Source organism: Buteo buteo, chromosome 12, assembly GCF_964188355.1.
Source record: "Buteo buteo chromosome 12, bButBut1.hap1.1, whole genome shotgun sequence".
Lineage (NCBI taxonomy): Eukaryota > Metazoa > Chordata > Aves > Accipitriformes > Accipitridae > Buteo > Buteo buteo.
This window is the reverse complement of record NC_134182.1, coordinates 26,442,655-26,468,797: the sequence shown is the minus strand read 5'-3', so window position 1 is coordinate 26,468,797 and position 26,143 is coordinate 26,442,655. Positions and strand designations below refer to the sequence as shown.

The following is a 26,143-nucleotide window of genomic DNA, read 5'->3' as shown; positions in this document are numbered from 1 at the left end:
TAACACATCACCTTCCAAACTGAAGCTGGAAGATCCCAGCTATAACTCCCCATGACCTCATGCCCACATTTTTAAAGTGTTATGAAGACAGTGCTATCTTTACCATACATAATATACTCTGGACAGTCAAATGACAGCAAGCTGAAAACCAGAAGTAGGGTTTCCGGAAAACTCCTCTGGACCTAGTAATGTGTGAGTCCTTGATTCTGAGTATTTTTGTTTCCAGCTGTCTGTTACCGGACATGAACTGGGTGGCTAGAGCTGCAAAAACTCGACTTTGCCCTCTGATTTTATATTTGTTAATAAAATCTATTGAACAGCAGCTAGGCTTTGGATGCTCCTGAAAGTTTGCTCCTTTGCATCCAGAAACCTGCTTACTAATCCCATCGCTGATTGCAGGAATAAAATAAATATTTCTGGACATATCAATAAAGGCTCAAATTTGTTATTGGGTGTCTGAAATTCATCCCAATCATAACAATATCTTGAAAAGCTTGAAATTAATTATAATGATGACAATATCAAAGCTATTATTCTCTTTGACCAGTATATTCTTCCAAATACTTACATCCACCAGCTTTCGTATATGCTTGTTAATGACTGTAGGGTCAGGTTTTGGTACCACTCCAGATGCCCACTCCAGTGGCACTACTGGCTTGTTAGGGGTTGTTGGGGAGGTAGGCTGCTGAGAGATGGATCAGAACACAAAGATTTTCAAATCTGAATTAGGATGTTGAATTTCCTGTTAAAAGCAGCTCTATATGTCGGAGCTACAACCACAAACTCCTGGAGTCGCCATGCTGTTAAAACGTGCTTAGCAAAACATCAGACAAGGTTTTAAAGGATTGCTAGCCTCCACTAACAGCTTCATTTGGGCTCTCTGTGGCACCTTGCAGCTACACTGGCAGCAGGAGTGCCCAGCGAGCTCAGAAGCAAACCAAGGCAGACTTTCCTCACTGCCATCTTTAGAGGGTTCAACGGCAATGAGACTTGGAGGAAGAGGGAAGGAAGGAGGGTCTCGGGACACAGCCGGCATCAGAAATAGGTAACTCCAGAAACCTGCTTTTCTTCTTCCCAGTAAAGCCCCTGAGGAACTCTCCACCACAGTGCACCCTTGCCCCAACTCCCTGATGGAGGGACCGTGCCCAGGAGCCACAAGAGGGACTGCAGCAGCCTGAATAAGTTAACACTCCTGCTCTGTGCAGCACCAAGCATAGAGTAGGATGCAGAAGTGGGGGCAGAAATGTGCTCAGCAATCCCACCAGTTTCCAACTGAGATGGGCCAGGATGCACAGCTTAATACATTTAGGCAGCCTGAGCAGAAAGGGCTTAAGCTTTGACTTGCTCTGCAGACAACACCAGCCAGACTATTTTATTTTGAAAACAGCTTGGTCTTGATGAAATGGTAGCTGACAGCTCACTTGATGCACAGAGCATGCAGCCCGACTCCTTCCACACCACTACAGTGCTTTGGGAGAAGCTCTGGCAAGCAGCTCAGCTTGTTCAAGTAGAAAATACAGAACAAACCTGAACACAGTTTCAGGTAAGGCTTCAAAAATCAGCAGTTAGCATGAAAAAAGCTACAAGACATACCGGCCTTCTCCTGTATCTGCCACTGGACATCTAGCAGGTGAAGCAGTGTCAGGCAGAAAAAAATTCAGCATTGTTTTGATCAGAAAGGAGATGGCCCACAACCTCGGAAGGCCCCTGTATTAGCTGATGAGCAAGAAACCTGGGTCTCATCCGTCTCCCTTTAAATTGGTGTGAGTTGAGAGGGACATAATTAAGCCATGGAAAGATGTTATAGTTATTATTGTGTATAACAAAGGTGTTGTAGACTTTGCCATTGAGATGAAAAATGGTAACAAGATCACACTCTACTGTGTTTGGTACGAAAAAAAAAAAGGCTATGTCAGTGGGTTGCTTTATTAATTTGGCTTTTTCTTATTCAATTGTCAGAACAGCTTTTGTCAGTTCCTCAACGGCTCTTGACTCATCATACACATCTGCACAAGTAAGTTTGGGAAGAAAAAAATCCCTATATCCACAGAATTCAATTTCAACAAGAAATACAGTGAACCTGGACATCCAGCTCTATATGCCAAAAGCACTTACAGAGTGTTTTAATCCTAAAATTAATGTCACCACACAGTGATAGATCAACATGCTGGCAAGTGGTTGTGCTCTAAAAATATGTAGAAATGTAGCAACCTTTTAAAGATGACATATTGTGATAACGTGTAACATGCCAGTATTGTGATATTCTTACAGCTATGGTCAGAGAAGAAATTTGAAATATGCCTCTCTTAAAAAAATCTTAGACTGAAGGGACTCAAAGCATCAGTATCAAAGTGTCAGAGTGGTGCTAGACTACCAAGACCTCACAGAGGGCTTTTGACTCCTGCTGGTCTGAGTGCAAAATGGCAGAAAGAGACAGGATCCACTGAAGCCTTCCTCTTTCTTCTGGGCTATTTCATTTGAAGCCTTATTCAATTTTTATGGTTTTTTTGACAAGTTGCAATGAAAACTTCATGTTAGTTCCCACTAGCCAAAGGGAAATGTTGGTTCCTTCTATTTCACTCATAGACTTGTATGAACAATCATAATTTTATTTATGTATTTGAAATGCTTGCTATGAGGAAAGGTACTAACCAGTGTCCAGAGACTACCTAGCTGAATTTACTGAACATTCAGAAACACTGTATCTCGTCACACTATTTGTGATTCAGCTTGTATCTCCTGACTGTTTCACTAGCACAGGGGTAATGGTATTGTAGACTGAAAAAGCATTCTCAGATGGATGCAAACATCTGCATATTTCGGTGTTGAAATAAAATCTACTCAAAAGCAAAAAAAATATATGTGTGTCTTCAGTGGCATCACTGCACCAGGCAAACTTGTCATCTAGCCAATAGCTGTACTTGCAAAAACTCCCAATGCTCAGGGAAAACCCAGTGTGACAGGGAGATGCTCTACTACAACTGGTGGTCAGTCTTCAGTATTTTTTAGGCTACTACATTGATTGAAGAGTCTCCTCCCAGTTTTAGCAGAATGAAAGTCTTGCTCAAGTCCCTGTTGACAGCAGGCTCGTATGCTAGCATATCAGCTCCACTTTTGCCTCGAAAACGACTGCAGCAGCCTGAGGCACTTCCTCCACAGTACACCTGCATGGGAGTTGTACCCATACAACAATAAATCAGGGAGCAGTTGGAATGATATAACTACGCTATCATGTTGCCTTTGACAAATTTTTCCATATACAAAAGCTCTACCTCTAAAAATTTTCCCCTCTAAAATATCTTGTGTACTTTGGCACTCCATCAATGAGAAGTATGGCTCAAATGGTCTGGCTTCTGTCGATTCAGCTGTAGCTTTCTACCCATCAGGGTGCTGCAACAGCTCAATGTCACTGGTTATTCATTGATCGTTATGCAGAAGTCTCTCACAATTGCTGGGTAGTGTTAAAGTTCACAGCACTGTTTATATCACTTTTTGTCCTTCTTAAAGCTCAGGCTGGAGATCAAAGCAACAATGTGGTAATTTTCTTCACTTAGAACAGTGAGCCATTAGTCCTTCCACAACACAAAGCTGTAACAAATCAGCTTTGCTGGCAGTAATGGGAGCAAGAGGGAGCCAGAATGACTGCGATAAATGGGACCTGTTGTTGTCAAGTCATATCTGACAAAGACGGGAGACTCTAATGAAATTACAGGTGTTCAAACTGAATTAGTGTTGACTATTCAATAGCTTCCTTACCACTGTTCATCATCCACCACTGAAAGCACACACACATAGTCCTCAAACTGGTGTCCAAGGGTGATGAACTATCTTGAAACCCAGAGAAGCCCTATACTTGGAAATTAAGGGGTTCTGCTTCCTTGCTTGCTTTTAAGAATACTTCAGAAACATAAAAAGCACTGCAATAAATCACCTCAGACTACTGGACTCTGCTCTCACACTGCTAAGCATTTCCAGCCACCCTTAGTTTCTGCTCGTGTCAGACTTGAGAGGCCTCAGCCTGAGAGAATCACGTGCTGGATAGGACAGGTAGTAAGGATGTTACTACACTGATGAAATGCTCATAGGGAAGAAGACTCCCCAAACTTTGGCAACAGAAGAGAGAGTAATGCTTTAAATGAAGTTCAAATATTAATTAGGAGATTCATCTGTATCCTCAGACTTGCAAAGCATAATGAAAAATGTATCAATGCAGCATTTTTTCAGTTGCACATACTAAATAAAAAGTAATATCTATTCTGAAGTGTTTAAACATTGGTTGAGAGGCCAAGATATAGCCAATTCTACATAAGCAAACAGTATTTAAAATACTACAGCTAATGCTGTAGCTTACCAAAAACAAATCTTTGGACTCAGTGTTGTGTTATACAACTGCACCAACATCCAGAAAATGAAGTAATGGTCACATAATAGTAATTGATGTAAACTTACAAAGGATATCTTCACATAAAGCAAACTATGTTTTTCATGACTTGGAAAGGTTTTGTAGAAAAATAATTAATAATGAAGCCTGGCATGTTTCACCGTTTACTTCTCCCAATATGCACTAAAACCTATAAATAGTGACTGTGTTTACTGTACAAGCATACACACTAAAAGGCTTTAAGTGAATAAGAATAATGAAACTTATTAACTGCCATTTAAAAATTTAATTAATTGCATGCAGACAAAAAAAGCAATATGTGAAAATGCAGTAAAAGATGACCTACAGATCTGGAGTTCCTTGGTTCCAGCACCAGCGAGAGCTTGTAGATATCATCCTCAGTGTGATAGAGGTCCAGGGACAGCTATGTGTAAGAAAGAGAGAAAACCAGTAATATTTATTAGACTGGGTTGGTTATGACAGTCTTGTAAGCACAGATATATCTCTCACTATAGCTAAACAAAGTTTTGCTACTTGAAGTACAGCATATACACCAAAGCTGCTTGCAGCTACTGGGAAAGCAGCTTTTCCCAGAGCTACCATAACCCATGCTGGTGAGCACATGCTGCTGTTCACGCCTGTACTGAGCCGAGCAGGTGCTGTACTCGAGGGCTGTCACAACCTGCATCCCAGCATCGTGAGTGAAAGGGGCTGTGTGTTGACCTTCTCCGAAGAGAAACATTGGTACCAAAGACCACCCTTAGGCAAAACACTTTCTTTCAGCAGCTCAATGGTCATGAGAGATCTCAGAGAAATAACCTGGTGAATACAAAAACTGCAGGAAAGAAGTTGAAAAGGGACTAGAGGACTTCAGATTGCATGCTGGTGAAATTTTGTTCCTTAAGAAGGGTCAGGGCACTGTAGCTCTTCTACAGAGATCAGCCCATGCAGCAAAAGCCTCTCTGGGAAGCCCCGGTCACTGACATAGGCCTGGGGAGAGGCAAGCCAGGTTTGGCACCACTGTTGGTGCAGCAAATTGCTCCATGGAGAGCAATCCCAGTCACTTTAGCCCAGCTTGGCCTGTTCCCGATACCCTCTCACCAAGTAAGGTAAATTCCTTTTCAGCTTCTGTTTTTAGAGAAATGAAAGTTTTTTTCTTCCATGTACTCATTCTTTTCTGTATAGGATTTATTGAGGAAAAGAAGGGCCATAAATACACTTAAAGTAAAAAGAAATTGTTTGGTTTTACTTTGGCAGCTGTGGTCTTGTGCTGATGCAGGTCTGTAGTAAATTCCTCCTTGCTTGGAGTGATGAAGGAGAAAAGTAATCAACACTGTGGCTAATGTTTTGCAATGAGAGGAAATGAACATTCCATGTTTCCTGTGATCATGTCCCTACCTTAATTAGCTTTGGAGTAATTGACATGATTTGAAGTTATCATTTACCTTGCAAATCCCCAGATTCAGTTAAAAAGGTGTTTCCCAGCAGGCAGATAGAATTGCTACTGACTAAATGACTGTGACAGAAGGTTATTTTTAGACAACCTGAAGTGCTGAATTAGTAACAAGCAGGACCAGTGACACTGTAGTGCAGAAGCACCTCTAGGAACCACCTTCTTGTAGGCATAATTTTGTACAATGAGTAAGACATGAGTCGTGCCCTTTCTCAAGACAGGTACACATCCCAGAGCGAACACATAACTTTGGAGGTGTCTGGATTTTGCATTTTTCATTTTGTCTAGCTGTAACACTATGCTGATTTTTGTACTTCGTGATTTGGTTATGGGCACCAGTGAAAGCCTGAGCATCCTGCAGGTTCCTTCACCCAGCTGACATGCTGCTGTCACAGAGGAATGTAAGGACCCGTCCTAAAGATAATGTAGATCCAGTAACTGCTGTAACCAATATCATTCATGTGCTTAGTTATTCAGTGACTGTATTCTTTGGTTCCGTGGTGGTATAAAATAAGCAGAACTCAGCTGGAGCAAATGATATTATCAGGTCAGGCTGGGACTGACAGCAGAATTGCTAGTTCAGAAGGCCTTGCCCTGTTCCCACTAAAGAGCACAGTTTTCTCAGCAAGCCAGATGAGCAGGGTATGGATTTGGGCATGAAAATGCATTAGTATGTATTTAGCAAGTTTGTATCTCCCCTCCCTGAATTATCTGACCTTATCATCATAAGCAGCAGTTATAATTTCATGAGGCACAATATGTAAGCACAGAGTGGATAAGGTATTATCTAGTACAGAAGTTTCAAATACTAGCAAAAAAATTACAAGCATGGTGACTGTGCAGTTACATAAGCTTTCATTTTATGTTTTATTTACAGTTTTGCTCTGACAGATAAAGTGTAATCAGAGTTTTCCTAGGACAACCTTTACAGCGGGTGGCAGTTTCCATTCTAATTTGACTTTCATTTCTGTCCTGTTTTTCCAAGCAATTTTGCAGGGGATTGAGGAGGGTGGAGGAAGGATCAGAAAGGCAGGGCTTTTTTTTTTTTTGTAAGTGGAACTTACTGAACCGAAGTTAGGGAGGGTGACTTTCAATTTAGTTGTTTAGATATTTCTCATTCTCTTCACTAGACTGTACAAATGACTGGGACTTTCCAGTCATTTGCATACAGTCTCAGAACAGGTTAGATAAATAGCTGTCAAGACCTAAAAATAGTGGGGGAAAAAATGGTGACACCAAATAAGTTCTAATGCAGTTGGTATAAATACACTGTAGACTAGATGAGAGACTGAGATCCTCTTCCAATCCACAAAAAGTGATGAAACATTGACCCACAGGCTTTTATTCATGTTGTGAAATAAAAACAATGTGGAAATACTGCACAACAGGCAAGGAAATCCCTTAAGCATCCTTACCAAATGTTAAGTTTTCTAATGATGAGTATGTCATCACAGCTATTATTCCTCTCTGGTGCACTGCCAAGCTCATGCTAGCTCCTCTTTTACCACTTCTACTTCTTAGCTCCAGGTTTCAGATGCCAGGGACTGGTACAGAACCAGGTACAGGGTCAGTGGATATGGACTGAGTGTGGCCAATAAGGCAGAAAAGGAGGAAGAACCACACAGACTAAAAGTAAGCATGCACTAAGGTGCGAGTCCATCTTCATGTAACAAGCTCTGCCTCACCAGCTGGTGAGTCATGGTACATTTACTTCTCTTGCCCATATAACCCAGACTCATTTACACATGACCAGGTGAGGACTCGCATCACTAAAGCTCCCCCTCAGCTTTTGCAGTCTCCTATGCCAACAGGCCTGGCATTTGTCTCACTGCCTTCCATAAAACAAACTTTTGCCTTATTTGTGGCATTTTAACTTCCATGCAAAACATTGGCTTCTTTCAGCTACTTGTTCAAAGCTAAAATTCTGTGAGCTGGAAGCTGATTTTTTATGCTGACAAAAAGACGGGGGGTGGCAGAAAGCAGACTTCCACGTTTGTGTGCAGACATCTGAACCAAAAGAGAGCCCCAGCTTTCCAAAATGCTGATCATTCAGCAACTAACACTGAAAACACAGAGATTTAAGTTCTCTTGTTCATTCATCCTTTAGGTCTATACACACAAGAGCATCTGAAAAATGCCCGTAAAGTCCCTTGAGCAGGTTGGCTGAAGTTTACTACCAAGCTCTTGCCCCAACTTTTAAGCCAAGCTCTCACTTCATAGCTCTTAACAGTCTCCCCAAACGTCATCATTTCCAAACCACTTGAAAGGTATTAGCTGCCCCAGAGCAGATAGGACTCCACCATGGAGGAAAAGAAAGACCAGGGCAAATTCCCAGGTGCCCACTTAGTCCATGAAATACCCATTTTATCTTTTTGTGCAAGTTGTTGGACTAGCAAACCAGCACCCAGTGATTTACTTGTCAAGCAAGCACAGGCCAGGCTGTCAGCATTTGCTAAGTGTGGTGTAAAAGACAATACGGCAAGGGATGGAGGCCAGGCGAGAGATTTACACATTGCTTATCAGGACAAAACACCCACTAAAAGCCTGCCTGGATTCAAGCGGCTTAACGGGAAAACAGCAGAAGTGAACAAATAGTTGGGTCAGCTGATTCACACGCAGATGAAAAGCACTCTACAGGTTTATATACATTTACTAGTTTTGAAAGGGAGTTTATCTAAGTAAGTTAAAGATAACAAAAATTTTTACCATTTACATTAGAGGGAAGACCTAGCAATAAATAGAATAGTTATTTCTTTAGGTTCTGAAAACTGAGGATGACTTTGGCAGCAAGGGAGGCTAAACCTGCTAAAAGACCATTTGCACGTAGCAAGGTCAACTATTTTTAGTCAGCTCCTGTCAGCTTTGGGCTGCAATCCTAGCTTTCTTCTCCTCTTTCTCTGACCCCAGCCTATAATTTAAAGCTTTCTTATTAAAAAAAAGATTGACAAAAACATTTCACCTACTATATAAGCTCATTATTACTGTTTAAGAGAACACTGTAAAAAAAAGTACTGTAATGTATTCATATGTACAAATGAGGACAAAACCTACATACTGGAAGAAAAGTGAGAATACTCATAATATTATGAGATGTACCAAAATTCAGGTCCAGGAACCTCTTGTAGAAATTTGGTTGTACCCTTTCCCAAACCTTTTTCAAAACTCCCACACTATCAAACCTACTTGAGTCACAACTATACTTCCAGTGACCACTATGAAGATAGAATTACCTTCAAAAGGTTTTGGGACACCTACAGCTGTCTACCTAGGATGCCTATGGCTGTCTCCATCATTACTGAAAGGTACCACCATGGAATCATTCTAACAGGTAAAAAGCAGCACAAGTCAATTTTAACCCATGATCAGGTCTGGAATCAACACTGTAGCATGCAGCTTCATTTATTTACAATCAAATTGGCTCAGCTGTAACCAAAATCAACACAGTTATATTAGGAGTTAATACAACAGAACATAGTAAACAAAAAAGTACTTGTCATGTACTCAATTGCTTTTCCTGGTAAATGAAATATACTGAATGAAATACTATGTAGATATAAATAAAATCCGTATCATTTTGCTAAAAACAAACAAAACAAGGAAAATATTAAAAAAATTGAAAAACAGGTAAAATACATAAACTCAGGTTGATACAATGATGGGAATGAACCTGCTAGGTCTTAGAAAAATTTGAAGCTTTCTGCCTCTTTTGGAAAGCAGGCTGTCACCCAAAAGAGAGAAGAACAGCTAATGAAAATGTCAGCAGTGGTTCAGCTTCCATCTCTCACTTCACGTTGTCTAATTTCTGCCCTTTTGGGCTCAGTTTCTTATTACTCAGTTCTCTAAAACCTGAGGTTCCACTTCCCCCTACTCACAGCCAAGCTTGTAAGAAACTATGAACTTTCAGAAATGAGCAGGGAGGGAAAGAGTGGCGCAAGATAAGAAAGCAACTCTCAATCCCTACTAAAACAAAACAAGGTAATAAATATCTGCCTTTATAGTCTAATTTTTTAATTAGGTGGGTGTTGCAGTGGGCTATACACAGTCCCTTCTCCTCCTTGTCCCACTAAACGTGATTAGGACTTGTTCCTGGATTGCTCCACACAAAGTGCAATAGGAGAAGGTTCTCCAATTCCCCAAACTTTCCCATTCCTCATTACAATGAAGCCACAGGTATATCCACACTGTCTTGGTTGCTTCAAACTTAGCCTCATATTTGTCATCCTCCATAGTGTAAACACCTGCACCCGATCAGTCCCAGCGTAAATCCAACACAAAATACCACCTCTGCTTAATTTCTAGATATGCACATTTTTGAGCATTTCAAAGTAAAGCATGAAAGGAAAAAAATCCAAAGTTCTTGCCCAATAGCCCTCCAGTTAAGGCATTTACCTAGAACGAGCTAGGTAATGAGAGTCATCTCAAGTCTGTGACCTGACTGAGGAAAATCTGGAATTTGGTCCCCACCTCCTCAGGGAGTAAATTCTGAGAAGTTCATGCTATCCAACAAAATAAACACTGGAAAAATTCTGAAATCTGCCCTAGTTACACACAGATTTTGCTTACTTCTAAGTTTATTTTTGAAAGAATTTTATTGATTTAAGGAGAGCAAAGAGATTCTCTTTCAGTCTGGATTAGAGATCTGAAAGACAAAGTTAAATAACAAGAACAGGAAGAGCATAAAACGATTACATATTAAGAGAGTCCTTTACCTAACGTGACATATTTCAGACTACTCTCAGATGAGTAGGTGGTTTTTACTTGCTTGCAACATCAACGGTTTATAACAAACAACATTCCTTTTTTCCAAGTTTCACAGGTTCAATCTTTAATTCTAAGACATTGTTTTTGCCTGTGACCTGATCAAACTGTGGTGTTGGGCCAAACACTACTGCAGTTAAGATCAGTGCTGAAATGACTAAATTTCAGTAGGGACAGGATTTGGCCTGATGGTTCAGGCTCCACGCTTCAGTATGTTTTGAAATAAGTGTAGTGTTTATTAAAATTACAGTCATTGTCTACACATCAAAAAGGGGACTGAAAATTAATTCCTTTTAGCATTGTCAGTTGCAACTTTTTTAAAAAAATGTTTTATTCAGTTTTTCTGAAATCTCACTTTCCTTTGGTTTGAAGTGGGACATTCAGATCCTTATCTGTAATTTGTGTGTGCAAGTTTCAAACCTCCCCAAATGTAGCCACTGCCAAGGAGTAAGGGGAGGGAAAGGAGTAGGGGTTGCAGAGCCTCTTTAAAACTATTCAAGAGCATTTTTATTTACTGGATAGGAAGAGTGCTGTGTTGCACACAAAGCACAGGGGAGCAAGAACAGAGTGACAGCCAAGTTGGAATTTCACTTGTGTGTCCATGTCAACACATCACCCGATCTTTGCACAGGAGATGTAAGCCTCAATTCTAAGCAGTCAGAACTTAGTTTTCACTTCTCCTAATACAAATACAGCCCTCTTTCTGTTTTCCTTAAAATAATTAATTGAAAACAATCCTGTTGCTGCTTCCAGCCATCACACACTACAGTAATGAAATTCTCTTTGACTTTATTCATGCTTCATGTGAACTTGTTTCCGTTTTGTATTCTCTCCCTTTTCTATTACAAAACTGGGATAAAAATGTGCACTTATCTCTATAGATATAAATATTCTTACTGACATTCAACATCTGAATAATTGAAGTGAATTGAAACATGGTCAATACTTACAGTTAGAAGGTTAATTAAATCCATATTAGGCTCTAAATGATGAGAGGCAGTTTGCAGGGAAACCAATTCACTCAAGGTGATGGAAAGCTGCTGCATTTTCACTATGTTAACTTTGTTCTCATCTACCCAGTCAGGAAAAATGACATGGACAGCAATCAAGTCTTTCAAATGAACTCCTAAAATAGGAATTTTGAAGCCAACACAGTCAGCAAAAGCCTTGCGGTAGTTGCAGTAGTTTCCATTGGAAGAGACCAGCTCTGTCATTTCATTCCAGTCCTACAAATAGCCAGAGAAGCAGGCCTCTGTGAAAGCATTCATAGCATTTCCTTAATCTGTTTTAAATGAGCACAACTCATATCAGGGTGTTGACAGTGTTAATTTCCTCTCTGGCACAGGCAATCAAGCAGAGGATCTCCATGAGCTGATCCTTCTCCATCAAAAGGAATGCAACCAAAGTGCCTTTTAGGATGCCCTGCCATGATCCAAGTAGTGTGCTGGTGAGACACCTGCACTGCAGAACCCATCAGACCTCATAAGAGATGATTAGATCTTCATAAGAGGTGATGTTCTGCTCAATACGTCTATATTGTGGAGCCCACCATACCTTTGTGACTTCTGAAGACAGATGAGAATGAGTTTCTTTCAGGCGAGAAATAGAGCTGTGGCTCAGGCCTCCCACAACTGCCATCAGTGTGTTGAAGTTCTGAAGGTGAAGGAGCTTCTGCAGGAGAGATTGATCATGCATAATTAAAAATCAAGGAAATACATGTGGCAGCTATCCAGTGTCACACATGACAAGTGAAAGGAGACAACCTATCACTGCTAAAGCAGAAATCACTGAAACAGGGGACATAACAGAATGGTTCAGCATTTCTTTTTTTAATTAGCTTAGCTCCACAAGAAACACACAATAGTGACAGTTGTCAGCCAGAATACAACAAAGAAAAATTATTTTATAGTTATGTCTGCTAGTTAAAAAATGCAGACATACTACACCTGAACAAATAACCTGCAGTGGTGTTGAACAGGCTGTTCACTGAGGAAACAGCACAAAGAGCATCCAGTTCATTTGTTTACTGCAATCTCTATTTGTATTATTGCTTTACACTGAAGGAAAAAGACTCATATGCAAGACTTACCTGTGCAACATTGATAAACTTTGTGATTACTTCTGCCCTTTGCTGAGGTGTTGGTTTGCTGAGAACCATGAGCTGGACCCATTTGGAGATACCATTAAATAAAGCAATAGATCTCTCCAAAGTAGGATTGTTCTCCAAGCACCCATGGATCACATAGCTTTGGTAGTCTGTGAACTAACAGAGGAAAGGCATTTTCAGTAAAATGGTGGACAACTTAAGAATCAAATTGAAGCTTTGATAATTTTTTTCCTTTTAAAGGTCCTCTTGTTTAGAAAGTGACCAAGTCTCAGGGTCAGCAGACCCTGCTGCACATCAGTTCTTTCTTAAATTTTTGTTGTTGTTGGGGGTTTTTATTACTTAAATGTCAACATAAAACTTCAGTGTTTGTGTGTTAGATAATACAGCAGCATGCATGATGAGCATGGTTACTACTTCCAGGGAGTTATCTTTCCCATAATTTACTCAACACTTACAACATTTAATTCTGTGTAGTTTTACTTGACATCCTTGTGGCTTGATAGTTTATAGGAATTATCTAGTGCTACAAGCAAGAAGCATGTAAATAAGAGCTTTCATCCCACTCCAATATCCTGACCAACTGCATTGTTGATGTAAAGAGGGAAATCTTGGCCCCACTGAAATCAATAGGAGCTCTGCCACTCTTTACAGGAGCTTAAACTGCATCCCAAAAAGCTAACTATGAACCCATTTTCTTCCTCCTATGTCAAAAAAATTCTGTAGCACAAGGATCTACTTCTGCTAAATCTTGCTTCTTTTGATGTTATTGTTCAGTCCTTGTATGTTCATGGACATTGTTCTACATGGGAGAGCTACTGCCCCCAAGAATTAGATTTTCCTAAATGTTTGGAGAACATTTTTGAGCTGTCCCTTTAGGATGGATTTTCAGAAGCTTATGACATAAATTTAGCTTGTGCAGCGAGTTGATAGCAACGTCAGACAACATGGGTTTCTTGGTCTTAGCTAATCAAAAATTGCCTGCTAGAAGGCCATATGATGGCATATGCTCTTACACAGCAGATGCTCATTTCAGAGATGCAGATAAATAGTATCTCAGTGTTCAGACACTTTTAAATATTTTCTGTTGTGATTAACGCTGACTTTCCTTCTCCCCCGCTTTTTCTTTAAATAGGTAAAACCAAAGACAGGATTCAAACTAATCATCTTTTACAATTACATAGCTTTGAGATAACACTTTTGTCTACCTTGCAAAAATAAGTGGGACTCTTACATTTCTGAACAGTTTATAGCAAATCACCTGGTCTCACTGACATCTCCAAATAAATGCTACTTGTTTCTCTGTAGCACTTCTCAATTGTTCTTTAAATTAGATTAGTGATCCTGGGTTCTTTTCTCAATCTCTATGTTTTGAGGTGTGCCCTTCACTTTATTTCATGGAAATGTACCATTCTTAGAACTTTTTGGTTACCATTCTAAATATAAACAAACAACACAACTTTCAAACCTCTTCATTGCATTACAGGATACTATAAGATTAATTAAGTCTAACTGGCTGCAGAGAAACATCTGAGATATAGCAAAATTCAAGCCAACAAATTAACAGACAAATTAGAAACAGCAAGGACAAAAATAAAATTAATTGCAGGTCTGAGGTTTTTTTTCTGGAATTTGCAAAGGCATTAAAATATATCTTAAGTCTACTTACAAATACATCCCTTTTTTCTTGTCCCTCCCTCCCTCTTTGAGGTTAGCATTGCACAGATCACGGTAGGGTGTTTTCCCATGATTTGAAGTCTAGAGTAATAAACCTTTGAACGTTATTAAATGACGTCAAAAGTGATTCTATTTAGACTGGTCTCAGCTCCTCATTGATCTCTTTTTCCTTCCCCTCTTGAAACAAACAAAAAACTTCATATATTTTTCTTAGTTTTGGAGTTTGATTTCTTTCATGCTCCTAAACACTTTTAAAAAAGTCTCATTTTTTTGCTTCAGAGAACTTGTCATCTTGAGAACTTACTGCTTCCATTTGCCACCAGATACAGTGGCATCATGTGACCTTTTCATATGGATATTTGCCAGCGAAATCAGCTCTTTTTTTTTGGCATTTGGGTTACTCATTTGTTTTGCTTTAGCTTCTACTTTCATTTTCATCCATTTTTGCCTCTTGTTCATGTACAATCCTGTGTGAAAAGAAGCAATTGTATCTAAATTTTCCTCAGTGCTAATATGCGAGAAGGAGGAAGGAGAAGTTGTGCCGTCTCTGCTCTTGGAGGTTTTCAAGACCCAGCTGGCTAAGTCCCTGTGGAACATGATCTATCTTGGAGCTGAACCTGCTTTGGGCAGGGGGTTGGCCTAGAGGCCTCCTGAGATCCCTTCCAACCTGAATTATCTTCTGATCCTGAGTTGGCAAATGAAAGGACAGTTTCTGAAGAGGTGGTTGGGAGTGAACAGAGACTACAGAAGGACTATATCTTTTTCAGTTTCTTCAAAAATTGTTCATTGCAAAGACTCTGATGTTTTCTGAAAAGTAATTAACTATTTTCCTCAGAGGAAAAAAAAAAAACAACTGGCGATTTTGAACAATAATATTAGTTTAATCAATTGCTGCAACACATGGCTGCAGTAGCTTTTAGCAGTAATTTTTGCCCAGAATTTCTCCACAGAATTAACTTCTGTGACTAAAAGCATCAATCATGAAAAAGATCAAGGAAGTGCTGGTGCAGCCATGGCTATGTACATCATATGAAGGATTATAAAGATTTACTACACTGAAATGTGGAGGGAAAAAAGTCATAAATGTTAAACCACATGAATGCTCTTTAAGAACAGGCTCCTAATTGCAAGTGACAAAGTTGTAGACTTCTTACAGAAATTCTCCTAAAAGATTTATGCTCCAGAAAAGTGAGATGTTCAGCTAGCTCAATGGGCTCCAGATGGTCAAACAGCAGGCAGGCTTTTCCCTTCTTGGAAATCCTCTTCCTCTGTGTAACTCTTCTCATCCAGTCATAGGAAGGACTGCAACAGAAAAAGGTACAATACTCATTTCTGTTTGGGTACTTGCGAGTGTAGCCCAAGGTTTGCACACAGTTTTGTACCAAGAGACAGATTATGAGTTTTCTGATCTGTGACATCCAGCACATAAACACTCAGACTAAGACCCACTCAGGTGCATAACAGAAGAGTTTTGGAGGTGCTACTGCAAATGATAAATAATAGCAGGTTTCTATCCAAACAAAAGGACAACATACTCTTCTCTGTGATAGAAGAAGCCATACTTAAAAAATGCCTTGAGAATACAAGAAGAACAGGTCACACCAAATTCTGATACAGAATTAAAAAATATTTTAATAACATCAAGGGTTAATTTTTACTCTGTAAGACCACATTTCCATGAAATAATGGGACAGCAGAAACAGTTAAACAGCTAACAAAACAGTAAGACAAGGGTGGACAAAAAGACAAATCATCTGCTTGCAAGCAATGGAATAATTCCTACCCACATACTGTAAAAGCACTTCAGAGAGCAGAAAGAGTTGCTAACAATATTTTAAAATGAAGATTTAAGAGTCAATATTCATATGATTTCACTGGTACTGTTCTTGCAGGAAGTCTTGCAACCTTCACTGAGATTAGTAGTGCTGTCCTTCCAGGTTACTATGACATTTTTAAATAAGGAAAAGTCACTATGCATGTGCCATATTTTAGAAGAAAATCTACAATATCAGGTGAGATACAAGAGCCTCTCTGGTGATGCTTAAAAGGTAACTTTCATTTCAGCATGTCAAGGAAATAGTATCATTTTGATGGAATAAAACTACAAACATGAATGCTAAAGATTACCCAGTTAAATCATAGAAAAGAAGTACACAGAAAGCCAGTAGATAAAATTAACAGGTTACTGATGAAAGAACAAAAAATCTTCCATGAGGAAATGCAAAATTTACACAACATACCAGTTACTGCATTGCTTGTCATGCTGTATGAAAAATCATAGGAAAAAAAAGTAATATTAATCACTTAATTGGCACTAGCTTTGTCAGGAAAATTATTTCTTTTCTGTTTATATTAAAAACTTACATACAGCTAAGAATCTTCTCTTCACTGTGACGCTACAACTAGAATTTCAAATTTTTAGTAACTTCAAATTTAGAAGACAATATAATCTTTTTGTAACTGCTTTTTTGCTCTCTGAAGATCAAGATGGCCCTTAATATTTTGATATTTTGCACAGAACTAGAATTCTGCTGTTACAAAGACAAAGAGAAAGATGTTGAAGCTCGTAACATCCTTACATGCTGGAGATATCGATGAGATGCATGTGATCCTCATATCCAAGCTGCATGGCTACTTCTCGAAACTCTTCAGTCAAACGAATCAGCCCAAGATCCAAGTTAAACTCTGCAGGAAATTCCAAAATCCAGTATCTGAAATCCACAGACAGTGGTTCAGAGATGATCAGGGATTCATGTGTAACATTCAGTGGCTGCATATATATACTCACATTTTATTCAATAGGACTTATAAATATTTCAGACCCAATGGCTTTTGGGCAGAGATGGTGGACTAACCCAACTTGTTGCTGCTGTGATTATCTGCGACACTGAAGTGGCAAAAATCACTTTATCATGTAATTTCCTTTGGTTAACTCACCATAGCACAACACAGCAGCATTCTATTGAAATGTGAAATTAAAGTGATGCCTCAGGTGACATACACATATAGCACACACATGTGTCCTGACTCATGCTGCCAGGACACCCAAAAGACACTTGCACTTATCCCTTTCCTAAGTGAGACACTTTATCTGCTCAGAAAAGACTTTTCAGTGAAAATGAAAATCTTAATTTGAATGGCAGTTCTACCACGATAACCATGTAAATGAGATGTCTCCTCTGTTATTCAAAGGGGTACGGAAAAGGCTTTATAAGTCCTGCTTTCAATACCTCCCTCCCTTTCTTCACAGTGATACAACTTAGACCAGAGGAAGAAAGATAAAGTGTTTGTCTGAGGGAAGTGGGTTATATCATGTTAGCTTAAAAATTGATGCTTTCTCTTTTACAGAGAGATGTTCCTACACAAGCACAGCCCAATACATGAAAGCTTTCCCAAGAAACAAGGTAAGAGACAGTTGTTGCAAGGATCAGACATACTCGACCTGTAATAGCTTTGGCATCACTATCACATTGCTGTCATCATAAACTATGTAGGGATTGTATGAACTGAAGCTGACAGCCCAGAGACAATCTTCCTCTACTGCACTAGATTACATCTTGAAGCAAAATGTGTGTCTCCTCTGTGTGGCACCGAATTAGTCTCCCTCTAAGAGATGTCACACTCAAATACCAGGTAAATCATAGCACAAGTTTTCAATCAGCATTTTAGCTCAATGCATTTAAATGTCTTAAATGCTGGATGGCTCAACTTAAACAATTCTTTTCAAAGCACAGAAATTCCACTATGGACTGGAGATCAAGTGAAAACAACAAAAAACAAACCCCCAAACTTTATACTTCCATGGTTTAGTTTTAATCTTTACAAAAAGAAGTCACATTGATAGTATTCCCAGAAGCATAAAACCAAAACTCTAGAGGACCAGAAGCATGCTTACCTCATGAAATAGCAGATTTTTAATCTGAATTCATTGCAGTTCTCCCCATTGGCATCTCTATACGTATGCTAGTTAAAGAAAGCTTTGTGTGCCTGGATTCAGTAATATTGTTTTTATCTACAGAAGACTCTGACACTGCACCAGCTGAATAAAAACCAGTATCAAACTTTTCTTCTAGAGGTAACCACAGTATGCTCTGATACTTCATTGACTTTCACGGCATCTTAGGGGACAAAGACCAATTCCTGGCTGCCAATTTGTTTTTTGCACTAGCAAAAATGCCTCTATTACACCATTCTGAATATTTTGCTGAACAGTTTCTTACCAGCTTTGGCTAACCAAATATGATAATACTTATGATTACTGAATTCTTTAAGAGGTATAAATGACATGTAGGTGCTTAGCTACCACTGAAAGTTCGTAGTAGTCAAAGGCCAGCCTGCCATGATACATTTGAAAAGTTACCTTGGCCACATACTTCCACTTATTCAAAGTTAATGCAAAGTATGCCCCAGTATGCTTGTACATATGGAAAAAAATCCACAAGCAGTAGCATAAAGAAGCTCACAGAATTCCATCTTTTAGGTAGAAAAAAAATTCACCTCTAAACCTTGATTGTCACTAATTAATTGACACATTTTTACATGCAGTTACAGAAACAATCTGCTTTTGATATTGTAATGTCAATTTGCAAGACATTGTGAAAGGATATGTGGACAGAAGCTTGCCAGCCAGCTCTGTGGAAGGCAGATACCACTGGTGCATTAAAAGAAAGGTTCTTGGCAAATGGCTGGAGCACCGATTTCCTTTGTTATCTGCAAAAGAGAAACAATGAGTTAACCACACTATTAATGAACAGAGAGGAGCTTTTATTCTTCAAGCTGAGTCACATAGAAAGGATCAAACGTGGAAATATTGGCTCATTATCTACCAAATAGGTAGGAAACAAAACCAAAGCACAAAACCCGCTTCTTTAACGACAATATTGCTAGATTGCAGTGCTAGGTATTTAAAGGCAAAAAACCCCAAACCAGTGTAGATAACAGGCCATAGCTAAAAAAATGGGGCATGGACAGCACTATGCTAAACATTATACAAAAGGACTGCCTGTAATCCAAAGAACAAATCCAAAATTAGTCCACCAAAAGATTGGGAGATGATTTATGTACAACCATTGCCAATATTTGTGTTATTGCAGCTTTATTGCTTTATGTTAACAATTAGATTGTTAAAAAAGGGATCTGCCTCAAGGAATTAAATGTCAAAGCAACACCTCACATCTGTGCCCAGGGTTCCATCTCCAGCTGTCTTACAGACCCGTTTGCAATGTAGCTGCTGAGACTGCAGAAAGAGTTATTCCATGGCAGGCTGGCTACCCATCAGTCTTCCTCAACATCTGCAATCTTAGATTATTCTCTGTCTGTCACTCTTTTAAAAGACAGTAGACAATATGCATGTATGAAACAGGAATGACACATGGACTACACTTGTCAAGAGAGTGTGTATAGAAGGAAGAGAGGCATGATATCCAACAGACAACAAGTATATGAGCTCTGCTAATACTTTCATTAGGTCTTAGAACAACAGGTTTGATGGTGGTCTACAGAAATGGATATATGTAGCAAGATCCGTCTGTCCCTCAATTATTTAATACTCTCTCACCTTTAGATACCTTTTTCTCTCCACAAGGGAAAAAAAATTAATACCTTATTCCAATCAAAAGCTGTCCTGCATTTCAAGAGAATTGAAATGTAGCTTTGTGAATTAAGGCCCCATTTCAAAGCATTTAAGCCTACCCATGAACTCATCTGACTGCAATGTGACACGTCATGATTAATGGTGTTATGGATCAAAGTCTATTTCATCACTTCTTTCCCTCAGACCTGATACATCACATTTTAATAAAAGTAAAAAGATTACATGAGCCTTAAGTCATATTCTTGCCAATTATTGCATGCTGATTTGGAAAACCTTTCCAAAAAATGACTGGTCAGAAATGCAGCTGTGTAACCACTCAAGACAAAGATCAATGCCAGAAATAACTCCTTGAGTAATTCAACTAAACACTTCTCTTGGTGAAGGCCAGCATTTTAAAAACCGCTATACCCACCATTTTGCATTATCTATATTAATAAAATTTAATACAGTATGCATGTGATTAAAATTCTGGCCTGTGTGATTCTGAGCCAAAATGAAACATGGAAAATTTTACAGAGCAGAAATGTTGTTTGCCAAGGGAAAATACTGGCTAAATCAGAGAACAGCAGGGGTTATATTATAAGATGAATTTCAAGAACAGTAAAGTAAAATATTGAAAAAGCATACCAAACATTTCAATACAAGTGTTCAAAAGCTCATCTAATGTTGCAGCCTTCCCAAGTGTGTTTGACCCCATTGTCCTTTAAGTGTTGTCAAAAAATAAGAGACATTTCCACCATGTAGAAGGATGTTTCTTCAGTTGCTCAGTTTTTCACTTTATTGTTGGTTGCACTCTTAGCTGGACTTCAAGGAAAAATCTGAAGAAAGTAAAAGAAATCATAATCATATGACTATTTGGAAGACTTACCAGGATGCAATGTTTACAGTTCAACTCATCTTTTCTATAAACTGTTTTTTCACCACACAATAAAGAGAATGTGAAAGACTGCTGTAAGCTTTCCCTACATTCCAGCTTGTGTCTTTAAGTGTTGTCTAATTGTTTGTCCACCAGCACAAAATAAATCCACAGCTAGGGTCATAAAACAGAAACCAGATGGTAAATAAGCATATGCATGTACAATGACGCACATTTTGTTCAGGTCATTTTATTTACACTTGATAAGTCACTTTTTGTTAATAACCCTGCTTTTATGTTTTTAAGCATAACCATTCTTTTTCCCTAAGCTTACCAGTTCATAGTAATGCTAATGGTCTTAATTGGCACAGACCACATAAAATGTTTAATTAAGTTCATAGCAAACATTAAACTAGGAGGCAGTTTTTCAGAGAACCTTAAGATCAGTCCCTACAGCTTTGTTAAATAAATCTTCTCACAGTAGCTGAACACTGACAGAAAGCTGAACACATACAGAAACTTCTAAATTGTACCATACATCTACTATGCATTCAATTATCAAACATCCATTTACCTGAAGATGCACAAAATACCCTGTTACAAGCTTTCAGAAATAATTTTACAGGTTATATTTAAAGAACAGAAGAAATCAGTATTTTATTGTCTATCTATGACTAAGCCCTACTACTGCCTGACCGTAACAAGTGTTTGAAATGTGACAAACAATAACAAAGTACATCCAGCAACTTTTCTAGAAAAAAAGCCAAGAGTAGAGCTACAACAATCCTTGAAGCAAAACAACGTAGGAATTTGGGAAATTTCTTTTCAGAAGTTGTTGCATGTAACATAAACTTTTAATGTTGGTCATGCAAAGCGCTGATGAACTATATGCCTGCTTTAATTCACCCACAAATACCGTGTTTTTCAAACCTACCACATCACAGACCTTGTACTGCACACTCAGTCCTGGTGGGACTGGCATCCTTCACCCTTTTTAGTAACCCACCCTGCCCCGCTCCCAAATGCCACTGTTACAATGAGCACAAGAGTGCTCTGAGCCAGGTCCCTGTGAGCTTGCAGCCCTTCAGACATCACCGTGGGCCAGCCACCCAAGGGACACCAAGCAGTGGCAGCTTTGCTGGCCCTGCTGGTGCTACCTCAGCCAGCCAGCTCACATGCATGGCGCAGGCAGGTATGCTCCTTTCTCAGCAAAATGCAAGGCCAATGTAACCTGACGCAACTCCCACTTCCTAGAAAGAGAAGAAAATGCTGTTCGTGCAGGCTAGGTCTGCACTACTGAACTGACCATGCCCAGACCAGCTCCCAGGTGCAAAGGCCAGCTAGCAGAGGTTGGCCTGTTATCTACATCAGTGAAGTCTCTCAACCTCCCAAACAGAGTTGGCATGTGGAAGCTGCTCATTGCTGGCCTATGCTAACTCCCACCTGCACCTCAGATCCACTTAGGAGACCACTGATTGGTTAGGGACCTTCTAGCAGCAAGGCGCATTGCATCCCAGCACCTGGAAAAGTGTCCCGCACTGGATAATTCTCTATAGACCTGGCTTCAGAGTCCTGTGGTTCCCAGGCTGCTTTAAGCATACAGCAGTGTTTTGCTTGGAAGTCCTTCAAAATGTACCGTTCAGCCAGAGATACTATTACTTTTAGATGGGTGCCTACAGCCAGGTTCTTTCCAGTCCCAGTCAACAAAGGATTTAGACATGACACACTTTTCCCTGAAGCTGATAGAAGAAGCCTGCAGGAAATAAGCACAGCTCACTGAGTTTCTATATGTAAGTGCAGACACAATGCTGCAGCAGCCCAGGTCAGCCAACAGGAAACATGAGCAGAGAGATACAAGTGTGAGTCCTGCTCTGCCAGTGCCTTCCTCCTAGCTGGAAGAAAGCACTTTCCTCCAAGTTTGGTAGTGTAGAACCCCCTCTTGAAGGCACACACATCTGTTTTTCCAGGAGTCGAGCAGAGTTCCTATTTGCAATGAACTGGGGGAAAACTAGTCCTTTCACACAACAGTAAGCAGTCAGAGCACTCACCTAAGAAAAAGGGGAAGGTGGGTACATAGTGGTCCTTGGCTTTGAACCCACGCTTGGCATTGTAGCAGAAGGCGTCCTAACAGTTAGGTCTGGGTCTAGGCTGGGTAGCCTCAACCCTTCCTGCTATAGCTGTGTCATCGCACAAAACCCGAAGCTGTCTGAAGTGGACCAGAGAGAGAACACAGGGAGGTAACATGGCTCTCTGACCTGCTGGTCAGGCCACACATGAGCCAGGGTCACCTCAGGTTCAGTCTTTCTTCCCAAGACTGTTTATGTATTTAAAGGAAAAAAACCCAAAAGTAGAGCATTTGCTTGATTTACTTGCTTTGAGAATTAGCCAGCAGCTGAGCAGTGTTTTTCAAGATCATGACTTTGTACCTTGGCACCTAACTTTTGCTAGAATCCCACTTTGGGCATGTTTGTCCTTTTTGACTACCCCAAAGTCCTTCCCTAAGTGCTTAAATTACTGGCTTGTTTTTTTACAGAGCCAGCTATCTAGTTCTTCCAACTTCATCTGACTTAGTATTTTTTTTCAAGAGGAGAAAAATAAAATTAATTTTACACTGGCTATTTCAAAATATTTTTTAGTCAGCTCTCTAAAATATAGAATTGAGAAAAGCTATTGCATTTTCTGCCTATCCATTGAAAACTGCTAAGCATGAAATGTAGGAGAGGAAAAGATTTGATCCACCTTTTCAGTTTTGTTAGTGTTGCCATCCTCTATAATATATAGCATAGGAGAGTATCATTCCTATCTTCTGTTGGCAACAATTAAGGCAGCCATATAGTAATCAATAAATAATTCTCCATGTAAAATTGCACGATTTTTTTTGATTACATGACACTACTTAACCTGTAGATACCTAGATCCTGATGTTAGAGTACCATCCCCTCAAACAGCCTATCTGACCACTAAATGGCTTTATTCTCATAATGCTTCTAAAAGAAGAATAAAACATTTCCACCGGAGGAAGGAGTGGCTGACTGGGGCTAAGCCACATATCCACAGCTGACCCAAAACCTGATATCACATCTCTTGACTGCAGACTCCAACAACCACAACCATTACATCATTAAGCACTGCTGTTCTACTAGAACAATAAATGTCTTGTCTATATCATGCCACAATGGTATCCAACCACACCAACACCTCTAGAGATGGATGAGTAAAATACAACTATGAATTTTGCCTACATAAATTCAATAAATTATATTTTGATAGTCAATGGCTCAACACATGAGAAGCACAAAAAATGATACATGTAATAATACATTTATATATATACGTGTATAATAATGTGTATATAAAAATGTATCATATGTATATAATACACATATATAATACATGTAAAGAGTTAAAAACTTTGAAGGAAGTGGTTACAAAAAATTGATTGCCAAAGGTGCAGTTGGACTTCCAAATAAAGATAACCTAGGGAATCTCTGCCCCCAGGTGCTTCCTAATGTAACTCTGAGACATCTCATTGCCATCCAGCTGTTTCAGGATTCAGGAAAGCTGGATAAGAAAAACAGAGCTCACCCAATGAGATGACACAGCTAGTGAATGACTGCCTACTACACTGAAAGAAAAAAATATATCTTTGCCTTATAATGAAATTATAAATCCTATTGGGTTTACTGTGGTTAACAGAGGTCATTAAGGACACAGGAGGCACACAATTCTCCACAGCTATCATTTCTCATTTCTTAATCAGGTCGCTTGAAATGACAGACTCCACTACGAGTGTTGCTGGGAACCTGCCACATGCTGGGAAGGGTCTTCAGGGCAATAGTCAGGAATGGGTGCAGGATGGTAAGAAAATGATCAATATAGGCCTTAGTGTTCCCTCAAAGCTTACAGCTTTGTCTAAAGCCCTTCATTTAGGTAATAGATACAACCATAATATTCCTATGAACCAAGTCATGGTATCAGGCATGTCATGCTTTATTTCATGACATTTTACCATTATGGGATGCACACTTCCTACTTAGGGGAAAAGCAGAAACATCTGCAGTGATGTGCCCAGAGGTAAGAAGTCCCTGATGGACTGAACTACAGGACACAGAGTCCCTTCCAAGTCTTGCTTTCACTCTGACAGCCACATGCACACAGTTACTTTAAGCAGATGGCTTTCCTTAGCACTCTCGTGCAGTGTAATTGCATTTTGTGTTGAACATTTTGGGAGTCTTGAGATGGCACTGTTGTGGACTGTCTTGATAGATGTATTTAAAACCAGTGTGTAAGCTGTGAGCTCCTGAGATAGATGTGGTCAGGTGTAATACATTAGATTTTAAAAGAAACTGGATACCCTCCCTGTAAACTTGTGGTCTTATGCAAAAGAATAAAATGGTGAGAACAGAGTGAGGCAGCATGCAGTCAAGTTTTCAGTGTTGGCTACCGTCATTAGTAAAACCAAGAGACATCATTTTTACTGCTGGAGGCTACTAAGGGGAGGTCCACACCTACAAGTTACAGCAGTTTAACTAATATTAAAACGTCAAGGCAGCACAAATCCCTGTGTGTGCACTTTCACATAGATTTCAAGCAAGTTATATTGGTTACAGGTGCAAGCTAAACCAATAAGTTGGGTTTAAATAGGATTAAATTTGACATACAGAGTAATATTTATTTAGCTAAATGAAATTTAAACAGCTTTTTAGTTAAGCCAAAGTAAATGTACATGTAGCATTTTACCCATTAATTAAAAGTGGGTTATTTTCCTTCTACTTAGGGACAATAAATAGAGTCACATGCAAACAGCTCAACTTTGACACACATGCACCTCTATGGGTCTCAGTTTATCCATAAACTTTCCAGAGGTCTGCACACAGGAGACTCATATTCTTTACAAGATTAGGACATTCTTGGCAGTTTAAGTAAGCCAGACCTCCCCTTGTCTCCCCCTCTTCCAAGCCTCCACAACACAACACTTAATGCTTGCATTAAACAGCTTCCACCTGGCTGCTGGAGAAAGAGTGCTAAATGCAAGCAGCGGAACAGGGAAATAGAATCAGTAGCAGTATGCAGAAAAAGAAGCCAAGAAGAAATCGAGAGCCTCATGAGAAGGTTTAAGGGCAACTTCCCTTGCTACACCTTTATCCTGTCTTGCTTGTGTCTAGGACAAGCTCTCCAGGACAGAGTTCATCTGCTGCCCTGTAGATGTAGTGGAGGCTTTCACAATGAGGCCTTTTCTTGTGATTAGTCTCCACACATATAAGTGTAATTACCATAATAAGAATCCCAGCTGGGACACATAATGGCTGCACCTTTGCCTA

At 39.5% G+C, this 26,143-nt stretch overlaps 1 protein-coding gene across 7 annotated transcripts in view; it reads right to left on the bottom strand.

Annotated features, from left to right (window-relative positions):
* Positions 1–26,143, bottom strand: part of RASGRP3 (RAS guanyl releasing protein 3) — a 65,341-nt gene that overhangs the window by 11,008 nt on the left and 28,190 nt on the right. For 5 of the 7 annotated variants that reach the window (XM_075043133.1, XM_075043135.1, XM_075043134.1 and 2 more), the window contains 10 exons: positions 20,594–20,784; positions 18,983–19,083; positions 18,269–18,333; positions 16,953–17,084; positions 15,528–15,675; positions 12,682–12,855; positions 12,147–12,263; positions 11,543–11,818; positions 4,728–4,805; positions 569–685 (listed from right to left, as the gene is read on the bottom strand). In XM_075043133.1, the coding sequence (XP_074899234.1) occupies positions 569–685; positions 4,728–4,805; positions 11,543–11,818; positions 12,147–12,263; positions 12,682–12,855; positions 15,528–15,675; positions 16,953–17,084; positions 18,269–18,333; positions 18,983–19,083; positions 20,594–20,663 (1,278 nt within the window). In that variant the 5' untranslated portion in view covers positions 20,664–20,784. The remainder of the gene's footprint in view (positions 1–568; positions 686–4,727; positions 4,806–11,542; positions 11,819–12,146; positions 12,264–12,681; positions 12,856–15,527; positions 15,676–16,952; positions 17,085–18,268; positions 18,334–18,982; positions 19,084–20,593; positions 20,785–26,143) is intronic. The other 2 variants (XM_075043139.1, XM_075043140.1) reach the window with 2 other exon arrangements.